Here is an 18,177-nt window from a genome sequence, read left to right as displayed (position 1 = left end):
AAAATATGACAAAAAGATACACAAAATGGAAGCTTAATATGTCCTAAAATATTATTCTCAAGAAGAGGAAAATGCCATGTATGATATTCATAAATGTCCCAGCAAAATATAAAATCTAGAGAAGCAAATCTTGAAAATGTAAAGGGTTCGACTTTGGTAAGAATCCTGGAAACCAGTCCATTTAATGAATGTTTTAAGAAACTTAGGATCTTTAGTTAAAATGTAAGGTAACTTAGTGGGTAAAGTGCCCATTGCCCAAGTGTGAAGACCTGAGTTTAAATTTTCAGCATTCAACTGGAAGCTAGGTGTAAAATCTGTGTTTGTAGGCACAGAGCTAGAGTGCTGCGGGGCTGGAACAGAGACAACAAATTCTGTCACATACACACACACACACACACACACACACACACACACACACACACACACACACGAGATTCCTCCCACTCGCCCTCAATATGGACTCTCTTTTGTGCATGTGAGAATGTGTGTGTGTGTGTGTGTGTGTGTGTGTGTGTGTCTTCAAATTCATTGAGGGACTTTTAGAAATAGAAAAAAATGTAGATTCAGTTCTTAGGGAAGCAAGTTATGAAAATTTCCATGAATTTACAAAGCTTTCCAGCAATTATTTTCTCCACATAGCATGCTGCTTTGGGAGGCAGGGTGCCTCTTGAGCTGGAGGAATTCAGAAGGAAGTTGGACACCATGCTATAGAAGGCAGTGAGGAGAGAGTTCTTACATCTTAAACTGATAAAGTAATATAAAGACTTTAAGAAATAGCTAATGAGAATTTTTTAAGAAACTGTGACACATATTGTCTCAAGTACAAAAAAAGAACAAGTCAAGCATAAAGGTGACCAACTCTATCTAAGGCAGCTCTGGTAAAGTAGAGATCATGGGATCTTCTCTCAATGACATACTCAGCCTTTTTCTTGAAGTTAATTCATGTAGAAAACACACTTTATGAGCAGCTATTAACTCTGTGAGTTACTAGCACCAGGTATTAAATAAAGAGCTCTAATCTTTACATCACAAAGTCTCTGGTTGATGCTGGCTAAGCCATTTTTTTTCTGTAACAGTTTTTCATCCATAAAATGGAAAGCATTTTTTTTTTGTCTTGGGGATTTCTGTGAGGATTAGATAAAGACTCCATTTTAGAAAAATTCAATATAAACACAAGTATTCCACCAGTCAAACTGAATAATTCCCTTAAAAAAAGTTTATATGAACTTTTCCACATCTGCTCAGCAGTTTTAAATGTGGCTAGTACATGAGCTTCCATTTACTTAATACCATCTCAGACTCAGGAAAGCATAAGGTAATTTCTCATGAGTCAGCTGCATTCTTTAGTAGGAAAAAAAATGCAAAAAGCAACTTAATTGAATTGCAAGTATATTTGAATCACGTAAAGTACAACAACAATACAAAAAAAAAAAAAAGAAAGAAAAACCCATTATAGCTATGTTGGTTAGGGCCTCTTTGGTCTATGATAGTAGTAATAGTCATTATATAACTTAGAGTGTGGTCTTCTATTGGATATTTATAATGGAGTGTGTTTTCCAAGCATAATATTTCCTTATTTCCTTCTCCCTTTTTACTGAAGCAGCTCCCTCTTTGTCACATTTAGGGATGCTCATGGGAGGTTCCCATGGCTGGAGACTTGACCTAAAGAGAGTGGCTTATCCCCAGCCAGTTGGTGATACCTATGACTGTGTGAAGGGCACTGTCTTACCTAAAACTGAGAGGACTCTTATTGCAATTTGGAGTTGGAGATACATACATGGAAATGAGAGAAGTGTAGTGTGAGTAGGTAGAGGAAACAGCTTAGTTAACTAGAAATGAAGCCAGGTTCACCATGGCTGAGGGACAAAGACAGTTAGATCTTAGTGCTGTCCCTCTACTCTCTTAAGTGTCTCTTCAGTTTCACTTATTCATAAGTTTCTTTTTAAAAAATATTTACTTAGTTTACATCCTGGTCACAGCTCCATCCCTTCTCACCTTGTAACCCCACCCTTCCTCGCTCTCCCTCTCCGCTCCTGTCACCTTCAGGTCCTCCCTTGCACCCCTGCTTTGCTGCAAGCTTCCCTTGCTACATATTGCCCAGTGTTGGGTTGTGAGTGTAAAGCATCTGTTTTGAAGCACTGCTGGGTGGAAACTTTCAGAGGACAACTCTGCTTGACTTCTGTCATGTGTATCTTTTGGTGTCTGTATTACCTCACTGAGGATGATATTTTCTAGTTCCTTCCATTTGCCTTCAAATTTTAAGATTTCCTTGTTTTTAATAGCCATGTAACATTCCATTGTGTAACTGTACCACAGTTTCTTTGTCCACTCTTCAGTCGAAGGATATCTTGGTCGTTTTTATCTTCTAGCTATTATGAATACAGCTGCTCTGAGAATAGTTGAGCAAGTGTCCTTGTTGAGTTGGTGGAGCATATTTTGGGCCTATACCCAGGAGTGGTATAGATAGGTCTTAAGGTAGAGGTACTCCCAATTTCCTGAGAAAGCACCAGAGTGATTTACAAAGTGGTTGTACACGTTTGCACTCCCACCAGCAATGGAGGAGTGTTCCCCTTTCTCCACATCCTTTACAGCATGTCCTGTGCAAGTCGATAGCTGACATCAAATTAAATGGAAAGAAATTCAAAGCAGTTCCACAAAAAAATCAGGGACAAGACAAGGCTGCCCCCTCTCTCCATAGCTCTTCAATATTGCACTTGAAGTTCTAGCTAGAACAGTAAGACAGCTAAAGGAGATCGAGGGAATACAAATTAGAAAGAAAGAAGTCAAGGTATTGCTATTCGCAGATGATATGATATATACATAAATGAGCCCAAAAATTGCACCAGAGATCTCCTTCAGCAAAGTGGCTGAATACAAGATTAATTTAAAAAATCAGTAGCCTTCTTTCCTGTATAAAAATGACAAAGGGGCAGAGAAAAAAAATTAGGGAAAGTACACCCTTCACAATAGCCACAAATAATATAAAGTACCTTGGTGTAACTCTAACCAAGCAAATCATAAGTCTCTTATGGTTCACCTCCTGACACTAGCATGCCATGATCTTTTTTTTTTTTACTGTCCCTTTCCAAATAAACAAAGAAAAATTTCATCATTTAAAACTAGAAAATTTTAGTCATACTTGTTTTTTGCTATTTTCAGAATGTTCCCATGCCATATTTGTTGTTTCTTAATTATTTTGTTTATTATTGCATCTGATAACATTTTAAAAACATACTTCAGTTCTGTAAATGGAATTTAAAAATATGTTTATATATATAATTTTGCTTGGATGAAGCAAAGAAATGTTAGAATAGTTTGAATAAAAATTTCATAAGGAAAATATAGTAAAATATTATTGTTTCATTGATGAATGGAACTAAGGTGGTCATATTCCTAAAATTAGCCTTCATGGGTTTCAGGCAAACTGTTTGGTCTTACATAGAGAAGCTTTTCTGACTTGTACATTTTAATGCAGTCTCTTTATTTTCATATTACATACAGGTAAATTTAATTTGTGCACGTTAATTATTATTGCAAAGACAGAAAGATTGCCTGATTTCTTTCTTTTTTTTAACGTTTTTCTTTTATTAGAGATAAAAAAATTCTCACATAGTATATCTTGGTTATGGTTTCCCATCTCTCTAATGCTCTGTTTTATTTTACCTTATTTGTTTTATTACTAGCCCTTAGAAGCCTCTCTGCTTTGTGAGAGGCAGAGAGGGAGTGGATCTGGATTGAGGGGAGGTAGAAAAAACTGGGAAAATATAGGGATGAGAAACTATAATCAGAATATATCGTGTGAGGAAAACTATTTTTTATAAGTGGAAAATAATAAATTATTTTTCACAGAAAACAAAACACAACAGTCATGGGTGAGCATTATTGGTAAAGAGAAAGAGAAGCATAAAAGGCTAACTGAAAACACCGTCAGACTCAGGATTTTGTCTATAGACATCAATTTTCCCTTTGAACAACACTGAGCACCTGTTATATTCTTGGTTAGAGCTCACTGTATTATCTCTTGTACTAAATCCAGCAAGTGTGCAGACTTTTGTCTCAGTGATTTAAAAAAGAAGGAAAGATAAGAAACATTTTATCATAAAAAAAACTTAGTACTGGCGACTGGAATAGTGGTGCACGCTTTTAATCCCAGCACTCAGGGCGTCAGAGGCTGGTGGACCTTCTTGAGCTCATGGCCAGTCTGGTATACAAAATGAATCCAGGACAACCAAGGCTACAAAGAGAAATGTGTCAAAAAACAAAACCAAAAGCCAAACCAAACCAACTAACCAAACAAAAACCCAACAAACAAACAAACCAACAAACCAATAGCATTGGCTTTGTTTGGGCTTTTTTTTCCTTACTGAATTTTTGCTTGTATCATATAGGTTCACATTTTAAGGGGTTTCTTTTCTTTTCTTTTTAACCTTTACTTTCATGTAGATTTTTTAACACATGAATACAATACACTGCACACATCAAGAAAAGCCATGAAGCAGTCAGGAATTACATAAATGCTACATTCATAGTGTTTTGGTTATTTGTATTTGGCAGCCTTGAGGAAAACATCATTCCTATCTTGATGATGTGAATGTTAATTAATATCTGTCATATCTTATCTCTATCAACTTAAAACAACTATTTATATCTAAAAACATCTTAACCCCTAACCAACTAAGCTCAATTGTAAAACTAAACTACCTGGTCTTCAACCCCATTAGAGACTTGAGAAGAAATAACATTTAAATACCTGAGTGAATGGGGTGTGCAGGTTAGCAGCTTCCAAAATGAGAAAAAAAAAATGACAGAGACAGCTTACTGTCTGAATAGCCACCCTAAGACTCTCTAGGAAATGGATACAACTTAAGTGTCTTACAGATGTGAGTATACAACATGTAATATTCACAGAAACAAGGAATATATAAAGGGACCGTGGTGGTGGGGTTGAGAAGGGATAAACGGATACATGTGGTATAAAGGGGAGAAGCAGAAAAACAGGGAGGTGAGTTCTAACTGGGAAAGTTAAAGACGGTCAAAACAAAAGGAGAAGGGGGGAGGAGGAAAAATAACGCCAAAGTTGTTTATTTAATAATTCAGTGCATCATTATTTTATATTTTTACAGATATAAATGAAATTATGCCATTTGGGATTAACAATGCTCCCACAAGAACCGTGTTCAAACAGAACTCCCAGAATTAGGCACGAGAAATCTCTTTCTGGGTCCTAAAGACTCTTCATCCTATATGGACTATTATTGTCACCCTTGGATGCCTCTCAGAGGTTGAAGGTTAGCCCCATTGCTGAAACAGCCTCACAGAAGGCTTGAATGATGAGTCATGTTTAACCTGAGAGTTTCTTTCTCACAGTCTAGCTTTCATAGTACTTCCGTAGAAAGCAGTGTGCAAGCAGCCAAGGGAGAAAAACAACTAACAGTCCTACCCAGCTGTGATACCCATGCACCACCAACATGACTAGCATGGCAAGATAGCCATACAAGTTCAACAGTGGGACTTACATTTTGGTGATAAGCAACAGATGTCTAAGAGAACTTAAGGTTTACTCCACAGGAGTAAAATCATCTCTGGTTCTAGAAACCTAGCCAGCTTCTAGGGGTCGTGAGGTCATGGAATGCTGATCAGAATGTACAACTACTACTACCTTGCTAAGTCAGCATTGTTCCTTGCTACATTTGAAATCTTATATCTACAGATAACTGGTTAGCCAATACAGTCATTAGCCCTGAAATCATATACATACAAACAAGAGAAATAAACTCATCAGGCTGCATTTATGTGTTTTGCATATGTTTCCATATTAACATACATATGTTTATATGTATGTAACAATAATAATTAAAGAAGAGGCTGTCAATTTGTGAGTAAGGAGGATATGTGCAGTTTGAAGGGAGGAAAAGGAGTAGGAGAAGGGATCCATTATATTTCAACTAAAATGGTAAAATAACACAAAATTGGCATTGAAAAATTAAAACATTTCGTGTTAAAATTTGTCTCTATGGTCTCCATAGAGAAGGTGGAACATTGGACTATATTTGACTCTCATCTTCACAATGCATCAATTGTCAAGAGTGAGAGCCCTTCCCTCTGTACACAGGATTTCTATGATTTCACTAGTGTCTCTCATCTGTTGTCTATCAGGATTAGAATTTATCAGTTACAAGGCAAAGTGATGAAGGTACAATCCCGACTTTAGTCCTCATTCACAACTAGCTGACAAAGACATTCTCAATATTTTGCACATGAGCAAACAGACTCAACGATGTTAAATCTCTGCACTTGGGATCTAGAGAGTAGCATACTTGTGATTTAGGCTCAGCCGTGTCAAACCCTGAACGGCTCTCTTAGTTCCTTAGTTTTCTTGATGGCTGTAATACAACTTGATTTTGCTTTTGACATCTTCTCTTTTCGGTTCAGAATGGAACGTTTTAAGGCTGTATGCACTAGATTTCTATAGGTACAGTAGCAAACTAACCACAAATTCAGTGGCTTGAAAAACACTCTTTCAGTTCTAGAACTCAGAAGTTTAAAAAATGTTTGAAAGGATGGATTGTTTGTGGCTTGGGGGCCCTCCGAGAAAGACTCAATTCCCCCCCAGCCTAGAAGCTATATCCATTTCTCTGTAGTCCTTTCCTCTACTTGCAGAATATACCCATCCAACCTGTGCTTTACATTGTCCTCTCTCTTTTTTCCTGTATCTGTCCTCACTCTCCTCTCACAATGACACCTTGGTTATACTGGGGATATCATATTAGTAAAGAAGATTTTTGCATTTCAAAAATTTTAACAACCTAAGAAAACAATTGTTATTAAATGTTAACAATTTCACCAACAAAATTCAATGCATAAAACCAGATTAATAGGCTTAGGACATTATAAAGTTATGATCTTTGAGTAGCCATTACCCAACTTACCACAATGTACCCATTATAAGCATCAGATTTTAATCTATTTCCACAAATAAGGCTCCATTAAAGCATATACATAATACATAAATAACAATTATATATCATTATTAAATAAGTCATGTACATAGTTTTGTGGGTTCTGATATTTTTAAAGAAGCATTTAATATAAATGAGGTAAAAACCTAAAGAAGACATCTGTACTCAAGAGAGGACATTAGTAAGCTATATTTATTTGATTCCAAAATGGGTCACATTCTTTATTTCCATAGGAGATATAAACTGAACCACATTCTGCAGGAGATAAGAGTTCTAAAATCAGAAATCAACACCTGCAGATTTTGTGACATTGCACCTGTGTGTTTTGAGTGAAGAAAATAAAAATATCAACAGTGTATCAATGCTATCTTTAAACACTAATAATTTTGCTTTTTAAAGATAGAATATCTTAAATATAACTCAGTCTTAATTGACAAATTTGAAGCTCTGCTAAGTTTGCATATTTAACGGAAACTTAGTTAAATAGCTTCTCTGTTGAATGAAACTCCACCAAAGAGTTTCTTTTTTTAATTACCAACTGTGAAAGTTTTCTCCTTATAAATACACATATAACAAGGATAAAGATAGTCTTGGTTCCTTAAAGTGGAAATTCTTAGTTTTATGTTACTAAGGATGTATTTTTTTGTGTGTGTGACGAGCTCTAGTTTAAAACCATCTATGTCTTCAAACAACACATCGTAAAACAAGTGTAGTTTGAATTATCTTGATAATTTTGTAGTGTAGCCTTTATTTTCTTGCCTTCCTTTGGCTCCTGTAGATTTGTAGCACTTCTTCCTTCCTTTGTGTAACCACTTGTTAATCATGTGTCTGTTTTGTATTATCTGCAGAGGACCGACTGACTCCTTCCCTCTCCCTCCCTCTCTCCTTCCCTCCCTGTCTGTTCCTCTCTATTGTGTTTTGAGATAAAATTTTATTCAAAGCTTTATAGCTGATCAAAAACATTAAGCCAAATACATTTCCTTTCCTGCTATCTCACAATTTTATTAAAGAAAGGAGAGTTGAGTGGATTTGTCTCGTGTGAAGTCCGATGCTGCTCACCGGTCGTAATTCTTTATTCTAGACAGGAGTAGCATATTCCTGCCTCCAGAGGCCTCAGAATAAGCCACAAGATTATCATTATCATGGCAAATATTTTTGTTCTGACAAATGAAGCCTACATTTTTTTAAAATGTAAGGATTGAAGGGGCTGGTGAGATAGCTTGGTGGTTAAAGTGGTTGTTGGGAAAGCACAAGGACCCAATTTTGGATCCTCACCATTCACATAGAAATTGGTTACTTCTGCATCTGTATGTAATTCCAGCACTGTGAGGGAGAATAGTTATCAAAGACAAGCAGATTCCTGGAGCTTACTAACCCAGAAGATTCTATGAGCTTCACATTCAGTAAGAGACCTCATCTCAGTATGCAGGTTAGATATATTGAGGAAGATACCTCTGGCCTCCAGGTGTGTGGTTGCACGCGCACACGCATGGTGCACGCACACACAAGCAATTTTAAATAGTAAAACTAAATCCCCTCTGTTTTAATTATATCTTCTGGAATATGATGCGAATTCTTGGTGTTGGTTTTCTACATGAATTTTTATTCAAAATGAAGCCTTCTTTTGTCAGTTACATAATCTAACCATTTGAATCAAATAGGATAAAAGCACTGAATGCATATTGCATTTGAGAGGTATATATAACTTCTTGTGGAATGCTTCCTTGGCTGGCATTCAGGTAAATGAAGTTTACTATTATTTCTGTTTTCTTGGCTGGGATGAAAACCCAGAAGGAAGTCAGTGATGGAAACACCTCATTTACTTAAAATCACAAAGCATTCTTTATATTTCGAGTTTAGCAGTAAAAAACAAGAGATGCTGTTGAAAATAAGTAAGTATGTTTGGGAATCCAGAGAGATTTTTTTTTTGAAAATATGTGATGAAAGTAAATGGAGAGAAGAATGTAAAAACATAAAAATGTAACACTGTTCCAGCAGAAAAGATCTAGTATCTTCTAATGTTATTCTTCTGGCTTGGAATATGTTATCTCATTCCAGTTACATGTGTCTGTTGCATATCTGTCTGCTAAGGTAAGTTATTATTTTTTTTCACATAGGTTCTTTTAGAGTCTGTTAAAGAGGAACATCCATACACATGAGAATAGGCCATGTTTTCAGAGAGCTCATTCTGATGGCAGCAGTGTTCTTCGATAGGAATGTATCTACTTAGAATTTGTGTGTGTGTGTGTGTGTGTGTGTGTGTGTGTGTGTGTGATTTCTTCATTTAATGTAGGTTTTCTCCGATATTGTCCAGGATGGAACCCAGAGCACTGCACATTTTAGTTAAGTCATCTGCCACTCAGCTGTGCACTTAGCCTGTGAACCTTTTCTTTATTTCCAGCCTTCCCCGTGATCTTCCTATTTTTCGCTTTTTAGGGATAGGAAATTTAGGCCAACAGAAACTGAATGCCTTCACTTTAAGTATTTTGTTTAATATAAATCACTATATAGATTTTCTGATAGATGAAAAATAAATCTTTTTTTCTGCTTTTATGTCAAAAATTTTGTGCTGTTATAGTAAACAACACCATATTTTTGCTCTAACGATTCCCTTGCAACTTCTTTTTAAAAATTATAATGTAGCATTTATACAGGGAGAAGTATGAGAGTTATGTTGGCAAGAGGGCCTAAGAATAGAATGCATTGGGTGCTATAAGTGCCAACTGAAGGTATTTATGTTTGTCCTGCAGGCAGTGTTGAGGCACTTACAATTCTTGACCTGAGGTGTGCAGTCAAAGTGGTGGTTACAGAGAGCAATATGCCCATAGTATTTGTGCTTGAGGGAAAAGGAGAGAAATTGAGTGAAACAGACTCCTAAATAGAAGATGCCACTTAGTGCCTGAGTGCAGAATACGTAAGACATAACCAATAAAAGCCTGGCTCAGCATGCTGTCTCAGAGAATAGAAAGAAGCCAGCAAGTTTCTATGATTTTACTGAGGCAGATGAGGTACAGACCTTATGGAATCTATGGCAGAGAAATAAAACAAGGAGTGAGGTTTTGAGCCCAGGGGATTTAACAAAAATGTGATAGTAGCAAAGACAATGAAGAGAGGGAGAGAAGAAGAAGGAGGAGGAGGAGGAGGAGAAGGAGGAGGAGGAGAAGAAGAAGAAGAAGAAGATACATTTTTAATCATAATATTTTTGGAAAATATACAGGCATATGTGTGTGTGCCAGTTGGAAAATACTGGATTGAGTTTCTCAAAAGTGATTGTCCTGATATGGATTTTGAATTATCCATGTAGAACTGAGTGTGCAGCCTTACACAGATGAGCCTTCCAGTTGAGAGAGGAGAGGGGCAGTGAACCTTAAAACACGTGCTGCCACATCTGCATTATTGTCCTAATAACATCACCGCCTGAAGTTCCACTGCTCATGATGGGCTTCCTCATGATCTGTTTGATTTCTTTCTGCAACATAACTTCCTCATGAGCAAAGATTAGGATTCTGTTGCATACTTCTGTACCCCAAGGCCATGGGATGGTACCTAACACATGGTAGGTAATCTAAAAACATCCAGCGAGGGGCTAGGAATATGACTGGGTGGGTAAAGTACTGGTTATGAAAGCGTGAGGTCCTGAATTTCAATCCATGGGGCCTACATACAATCTGAGTATGGTGATGAGAGTCTGTAATCCAAGAACTGTGGGACAGATGGATGCATCCTTAGGGCTTGCGGTCCAGCCAGTGTAGCTAAAAGTGGTGAGTAAAAGGTTCACTGAAGAACTCAGTCTCAAAAAGCCAGATGGAAAACCGCTGAGAAAAACATCTGATGGCCATTCCTCGACTCCATAGACACAAGAGCAGTCAAGAGCAGAAAACATGTGTAACACACACACACACACACACACACACACACACACACACACACGAGTATGCATGTATGCACAAGCACATGTGTATACGTCCCCCAAGACACACAGTATCTAGTGAATGTACTGAATGCATGAATAAGTGACTACAATATTATTTTCACAAATAATTCAGTTCTTTAAACTGTTTATCATCATTTACTTGGCCAAAGACAAATACTTTATCAAGTAATACATTTTAGGAAAGGCATATTTTACTTTCTCCCCCTCATCTGTAACATTCTGACCTTGTTCTTTGTTGTGTGATTTTTCAAATGCGACTGGTGTCCTTCTGGTCCTCAGAGATTCTTTTTCACTTTTGTTTTCTCCCTGTGAGAAACAAAATAGAGATTGTAGTTACTTCAACATAAAGTTGAATGTAAAATGTCACTGTTATCAGTCCAGGGTCAATAAGATTATTAAAATGGAACATATATTTATGGTTTCCTAAAAAATGATCATTCCTGTTCCTAAATAGATATTCTTGACATTACTATTAAATAACTTACTATTGGGTTAACTTTCATTACCTTCCTCCCACAAGTCACAAAAGGTTTTGTCAATATTTTACTGGCCCATAGGCCTCCTAATTTGGGTCTTCACAGTACACTAGCCTTGGCCCACCAGGCTCTTCAGTGGTAGAATTTAAAACAATGGAAAGGAGGTGGCTGATTTATCCTATCATCATTACTAACTTTGTTCTCTTCATGATTTTGTTTTTGTCTGCAAATCAACATTTTCCTAACATTTCATTTGAAATGACCTTATGGCACATTGGATGTGGCCAGTGGGCAGCTAATGATGTTTTTATCAGGATGTGCTGACATAAAGGTTACAATGGAAAAGAGTTGGCTACCAAATTCTTATAGAAGGAACAAAAAACTGTGAGTATGAAAAAAAATCAGAGGGGAGATAGTTGTTAAAGTGTTTTGTGCCCAAGCATGAGGATCTGACACAAAAAGCCAGGTGTGGTCACAGGCACCTGTAATCCTAGTGCTGGGGATGAATCCCAGCAGATCCCTGGAGCCTCCAAGACAGCAACATAGCTGAAGTAGTGGGCCTTAAGTCTAGGTATGCGGAGGACAGCTCCTCTGGCTTCCATGTGCCCCACATATGATCGTACACATATATTTGGATCCCCACCTCCAGCCCCTCCCTGCCCAATGTAGGTGTTGAGAAAATATAGGTAGAGACTAGAAATGATGCTTGAATGAAAATTGCTCTCCAGGATAAAGGAAGGGGGAGGGACAATTGAAAGGGGAGAGTAGATCATGATTTTGCAAATGCAGGTGGATGATGGGAGACAGAACAAAAGCCCGAGATGTGGTTGTGTTGGAGTGGAAGACGAAAGTAGAAGCACTTCTAGGGAGAAGGATGTGAAAGAGTTGAGGAGGTAAGTAGGGACGATGGCTCTGAGCTTCTCCTGTGCTGTAAGTGGAGTCTTTGACATCATTCATAAGAATTGGAGATGAACTATGTCAGGCAGCTTCATTTAATTCTCATGGTAACCACATGTATTAGGCAAGGCTGCTGTATTGCCTATGGAATACAGAATTGCTTGAATGGCTAATTACCTGCAAGTAGCTAGGGAGGAGTGGGCCAAGGCAATCTATTAATAGTAATAGCATCTGATGCCGCACAACCTCTTTTGCATCGTGTTTTGATGCTATTTGTAAAAATTTCCAGTATAGTCTTTATATGTCACATAAATATAGACTTACATGGACAGTGTCATTCAGAAGTAAAGGAATGTATTTGTATTGGGTGACTTTGTATTCCTGGGGTTATTGGTTATTGATAACAAAACTAGTTGTTGACAAACAGAAATTCACAGGATTTTTAAAAAATTGAACCTTTAAAGGATAGTTTAAAATGCACAATACAATTTGATTTGTTTTTACTTCTAGATATTTTCTTATAGGACTAAAACTATTTTTACTTATTTATATGCTATTGCAGTGGTTGTATTTTAAGGGAAAACAGCATTTTAACATTTTATGATTGTTACATTTAGCGTATTTTAATAAAACACATTAAAAACTCCGTTTTTAACCTACTCACCACATGCAATTAGAAAGGACAGACAGCAAGCATCCCCAGACAGAAGTGTTAAAGATTCTTTGCTGTTAGCAGACCTTGTGGTCAATAGCCCAGCATCACAGCTGCCACATAGCTCTGGTTGTACCAAGAGCTGCTCTGTCTGGGCATAGTCTAAGCTCTCCTCCAGCATTGCTGCTTTGGGGCGCTGGCTCATTGAAAACACCTGTTCTTTCTGCTTTCTCTCTAAGTCTCCTACAGCCTTCGGGCAGTTCATCTGGAAGGGCTGACTCATAGCCCTCTCTCATCCGTTGCCATGCAAGCTGGCTGGAGATGAGGTCTCTGCAGTGGTGTGAAGGAATTGGATCTAGTACAGCCTCAGGCATATTCTACCTGTGTGTCTGCACTGCTAGAGCAGGATTCTATCTCATACAGTGCTTGTGAAGGGCTCAGCACACTGTCCAGTGTGTAGTTAGTGCTGGAAACTCTCCTGTTCATGAAGAGAAGGATAGATTAGGTATTTCTGTGTAGTCTGTGAGAAAACAGCAAGAAAAAGGCTTCCAAGTCCAAGTATGATCCCCTAAACATTACTGTCCTACATTTAAATATTCATATATAGAATATTTATAAGAGCATGAATGACACTGTACCCAACCTAGATGTCACCATGTTAAACTGCTGAGCAATCTTCCATATGTGAACATTTATTAGCATCCATTAGCAGACAAAGGATGAGAGCCCAGCCTGACGTGGGAACATAAAAACATACCTGTGCTGTGGATGGCTGAGACTGACTGCTCAAGTGAGAGCAGGCTTCTTTCTCGCTCTTCCCTCCCATGGGCTTCACTTTGTTGAATTTCACTGTCAGTGATTTAGACATCTTCTCTGAGGCAGTTCTGAGAGACCTCTGATTTTTATGACCCCGTATCTTGAGGTGGGGAGATGTGCTTTGTTTTTCTTTCCATTTAGTAGACAAGCCAATTAGTTGTTTAATCAGGATTTTGTGCTAGTTAATTCCTACAGGCGACTCCCTAGCTAGACAGAGCTTTGGCTTAAAAGCAGCAAATTACTTCTGCTTGGGTGACTTGCATCCTATTTATGAACCTTTGAGAATCAAATTGCCCCTGTGAACAATTTAAGATGAGAGGATTACACAAGTTGATTCCAATTGTGTAAATATGATCACGCTGCCCATTGACTTGTTTTCTTCCTTTCTACTTGCTCACCTTCCTATCTGTACCTAATTTTCACCAAAGAAATACATATGAATGATTAGCAGAGGCATCGTGCATGAAGGCTCTCATTTAAGGCAAATCGTTTACTTCACCAAAGCGTCCATCACTAGCAATGAAACATGACTTTACTATTAAACTAATTGTGTCTGTTCATCCAGCAGTTGATTCCGTATCCCTGCTTGAAAAGCCTGCGTATATAGTCTTTGTTTGTATGTAGATTGGGGTCTCAGGCCTTTGAGAGTGACAGGTCCATGATCCACAACATTTAGGTAAATTTTCTCTACCCAGAGACCACATTTCTTTCATGTTCTGTGCTATTGAGTGTTTCCCTTGCGGGTATCAGGCTATAAACTTATGTCTTTATTTTTCTTAAATTAGCACTGGTGTGTGTGTGTGTGTGTGTGTGTGTGTGTGTGTGTGTGTGTGTGTGTGTACAGATAGAGGTTGACTTTGGATGCCTTCCACAATCTCTCTTTACCTTATTTTTCAGTCATGATCTCTCACTGAATGTGGAACGTTCTTTGACTCAGCAGGACTGGCCAGGCAGCAAGCAAGCCACAGGGCCTATTTTGTCTTCACTTCCCTGGCACTGGGATTGCAGGGTATATGTGTGCCATGTGCCAGTGTTTTTTTGTAGGTGAATATATAAACTAGGGTCCGTTTTCTTGTACAGTAGTTATTTTATGAGCTGAGATTTTTATTCGTTTGTTTTTTTGTTTTTAACAGCTCACTGATTCCAACTCTTGCTGACCATAAATTCATGAATGTGAGGACATCCACTGGAGAACGGGCAACCTAACAGTGGCTCTAGCATTGAAAAAAAAAAAACAGACTTTCTCCTTCTCAGAAGCTATCAAATCTCAATAGCTCCTTAAGGTCAAGGGACTTATGAATCTACCCTGTTTCCATGCTGGAATTTTGACTGACTTGACCTTGTACAGATCTTGTTTAGGTAATGATAACTGGGCCTAGAGAAGAGGAATATATGTATATATAAAATTTGTAACTGAGCACTCTATAGGTAGTTATTCTGAATTTTGAAAAAATGTGAATTTCTGCATAAACTGCTACCTGCTACACACACACACACACACACACACACACACACACACACACACACACACACACACACTCTACAAATTTCCTATGAAGTCTGAGATGACCGACATGAATTTTGATTATTGGGAGTGTGTGTGTGTGTGTGAAAGAGAGAGAGAGAAATCATAGTAAATATTGCCCTAGCAAGATACATGAATTTTCTTCTAACTTTAAATTCTGTAGTTTATCCCTGAAGAAGGACTTTCCAATGAGCAAGAAGGAGACACAGGGAAGGGCAAGGGTTTTCGGATAGTCCTGGCTGACAAGTTGCACGAACAGCACTGCTTTTTTATTACACTAATTTTCTCCAGTGATGAAGCAGTAGAAGCAATGTGAGTAAAAGCAGTTGTCCTTTAACATAAATCTGACCATTTGTCTAATTTATCAGCTCAGCCACTCTTTAATTCTAAATTATGTCTAAATTTCTTTCCAAGACATTCTGGTCTAGCTATTGACTGTTGTTTAACTCCCTGGTTTCATCTGCTGTCCTGCCTTTTGCTCTCAACACCTGCAATCATAAAATATTATGAATCACTCTGCTTTTTTCTTACTCCTATTCATGTCTGTTGTGGTTTGAAAGTAAAATGTTCTGAGTGCTAGTTTTCCATCTGGTCGCACCGCTTGGGAAGCCCGTGAGGTTTGTAGGTGGGTGCAGGGGCAGGCCTTTGAAGGCTAATAACTCTCTGCTTAATGGGTGTTGGGAGATGCTTAGGTCTACCCTGCTCTTGCCACTACAGATAAGGCTGCCTCCACCTACCTTATGAGCTGAAATCCCCTGAAAATCATGAGCCATGGTTGTTTTTCTCCTTTCAGCTGTTTCTGTCAGTTACTTACCACAAGGCTGTGACAGGATCCAATACAGTGTCTTGCTTATATACACTATTTTCTATTTCCATATATATTTCTCTTCTTGTATACTGTATCTTGTGTCACACGTGGATATCTTTTCTCATTATTATGATTATGATTACTATTATTACTTTAATTCACTTTACATATCGCTTCTCTCCGCCCAGTCTCACACTCCCTCCCTCTTTCCCCTATCTTGCCTCCTCTACTCCTCAGAAAAGAGGATCCCTTCTCCATCAGCCCACCCAAGCACACCAAGTCACATCAGGACTGGACACATCCTCTTCCCCCATGGGCAGCTCCACCACAGTGAAGTGATTGAGAAGCAGACAAGAAAGTCCATGTCAGAGGCAGCCTCCTCTCCCCTTACTAAGTGACCCACATGAAGACCAAGCTACCAATAGACTACATCTCTTTAGGGGGCCTAAGTACAGTCCAAGCATGGCCCTTGGTTGGTGCTTCAGTAGCCATAAGCTGGGCCCTGGTTAGTTGGTTCTGTTTGCCTTCTTTCGGAGGTTCTGTTCCCTCCCTCTTATCCTTATCTCCATTCCTCCAAATGTTTGGCTGTGAATCTCAGCATCTTTTTTTATCTGCTGCTTGGTGAAGCCTCTCAGATAACAGCCTTGCTAGGTTGCTATCTGGAAGCATAGCAGAGTATCATTGCTGGTGTTGGGCGTTGGATCTCTCCCATAGGGTGGGTCTTAGGTTGGGCCAGGCATTGGTTGGACATTCCCTCAATCTCTGCTCTCTTTTTATCCCTGCACATCTTGCAGGCAGGGTAAATGTTGGGCTAACGTCTTTGTTGGAGGGTTAGAGGTTTCCTTCCTCCACTAGGAGTGGTATTTGGTCACAGGGTGTCCTCTTCAGTCTCCATGACCCCGGATACTAGGATTCTTAGCTAAAGTCACCCCGTATGCTCCCAGGAGCCTCAGGCTTGTCACAGAGATACCCCCACCCATGCAGGCCCTTTGTCTTCTCACCCCAGTGCTCCACAAGTCTTTTCTCCACCTTCATTCCTCTCCATGCTCCCTCTCCTACCCTGCTCCCTCTCTTCAAACACTTCCGTCGTCTATACAATTTCCTTTTCTAAATGAGTTTTAAGCATCCTTCCTGGGTCCTCTTTGTTACCTATTTTCTTTGTGTCTGTGAATTGTAGTACGATTGTCTTGTACTATATGACTAAAATCTGCTCGTGAGTATATACCATATGCGTCATTTTGGTAACCCACCTCATTCAGGATGATCTTTTCTAGTTCCATCCCTTTGCCTGCAAATTTCAAGATGTGTTAGCTTTTATAGTTTAGTAGTATTCCATTGTGAAAATGTACCACAGTTTCTTTATCCATTCTTTGTTTGAGAGACATCTTTTGGGTATATGCCCAGGAGTGGTATAGATGAGACTTGAGATAGAGCTATTCCCAATTTCCTGAGAAAGTGCCAGATTGATTTCCAAAGTGGTTGTACTAGTTTGTACTCCCACCAACCACAGAGGAGAATTCTTTCTTCACATCCTCATCAGCATGTGCTATGATTTGAGTTTTTGACTTTATCCATTTTGACAAGTATAAGATGGATCTCAAAGTCATTTTGATTTACATTTCTCTGGTGACTAAGGATATCAAGCATTTATTTTAGTGCTTCTTGGCCATTCAATATTCCTCAGCTGAGAATTCTTTGTTTAGCTCTCTATTCCATTTTTTTCAGTTGGGTTATTTGGTTTGTTGGTGTTTAGTTTGTTGAGTTCTTTATCTATTTTGGATATTAACCTTTTGTCAGATATAGGGTGAAGATCATTTCCCAATCTGTAGCATTTTTTTTTCTATTCACAGTGTCCTTTGCTTTACAGATGTTTTTTAGTTTCATTTGGTCCCATTTGTTAATTGTTTATCTTAGAGCCCGAGCTGTTCATGTTCTGTTCATGAAACTGTCTCTTGTGTGAATGAATTCAAAGCTTATCTTCACTTTCTCTTCTAATATGTTTTTAATATCTGGTTTTATGTTGAGGTCTTTGATCCTCTTGGACTTCAGTTTTGTGCAGGGTGACAAATATGGATCTATATGCATTTTCGACATGTAGACATCCAGTTAG

At 38.4% G+C, this 18,177-nt stretch overlaps 1 protein-coding gene across 1 annotated transcript in view; it reads right to left on the bottom strand.

Annotated features, from left to right (window-relative positions):
* CNGB3 (cyclic nucleotide gated channel subunit beta 3) overlaps nt 1-13,786 on the bottom strand; it is a gene marked incomplete at its 5' end in the record, with an annotated part of 167,854 nt that extends 154,068 nt beyond the window's left edge. Inside the window, 2 exons of the mRNA XM_084771690.1 lie at nt 11,118-11,199; nt 13,676-13,786. Coding sequence (XP_084627816.1) covers nt 11,118-11,199; nt 13,676-13,786 — 193 coding nt within the window. The remainder of the gene's footprint in view (nt 1-11,117; nt 11,200-13,675) is intronic.
* Nucleotides 13,787-18,177: the final 4,391 nt, after the last annotated feature.

The sequence above is a fragment of the Acomys minous genome (genome assembly GCF_964271855.1).
Source record: "Acomys minous genome assembly, chromosome: 1".
NCBI classification, from domain to species: Eukaryota; Metazoa; Chordata; class Mammalia; order Rodentia; family Muridae; genus Acomys; species Acomys minous.
Note: the sequence above shows the minus strand (reverse complement) of the source record. Positions and strands in the feature narration are given on the sequence as shown.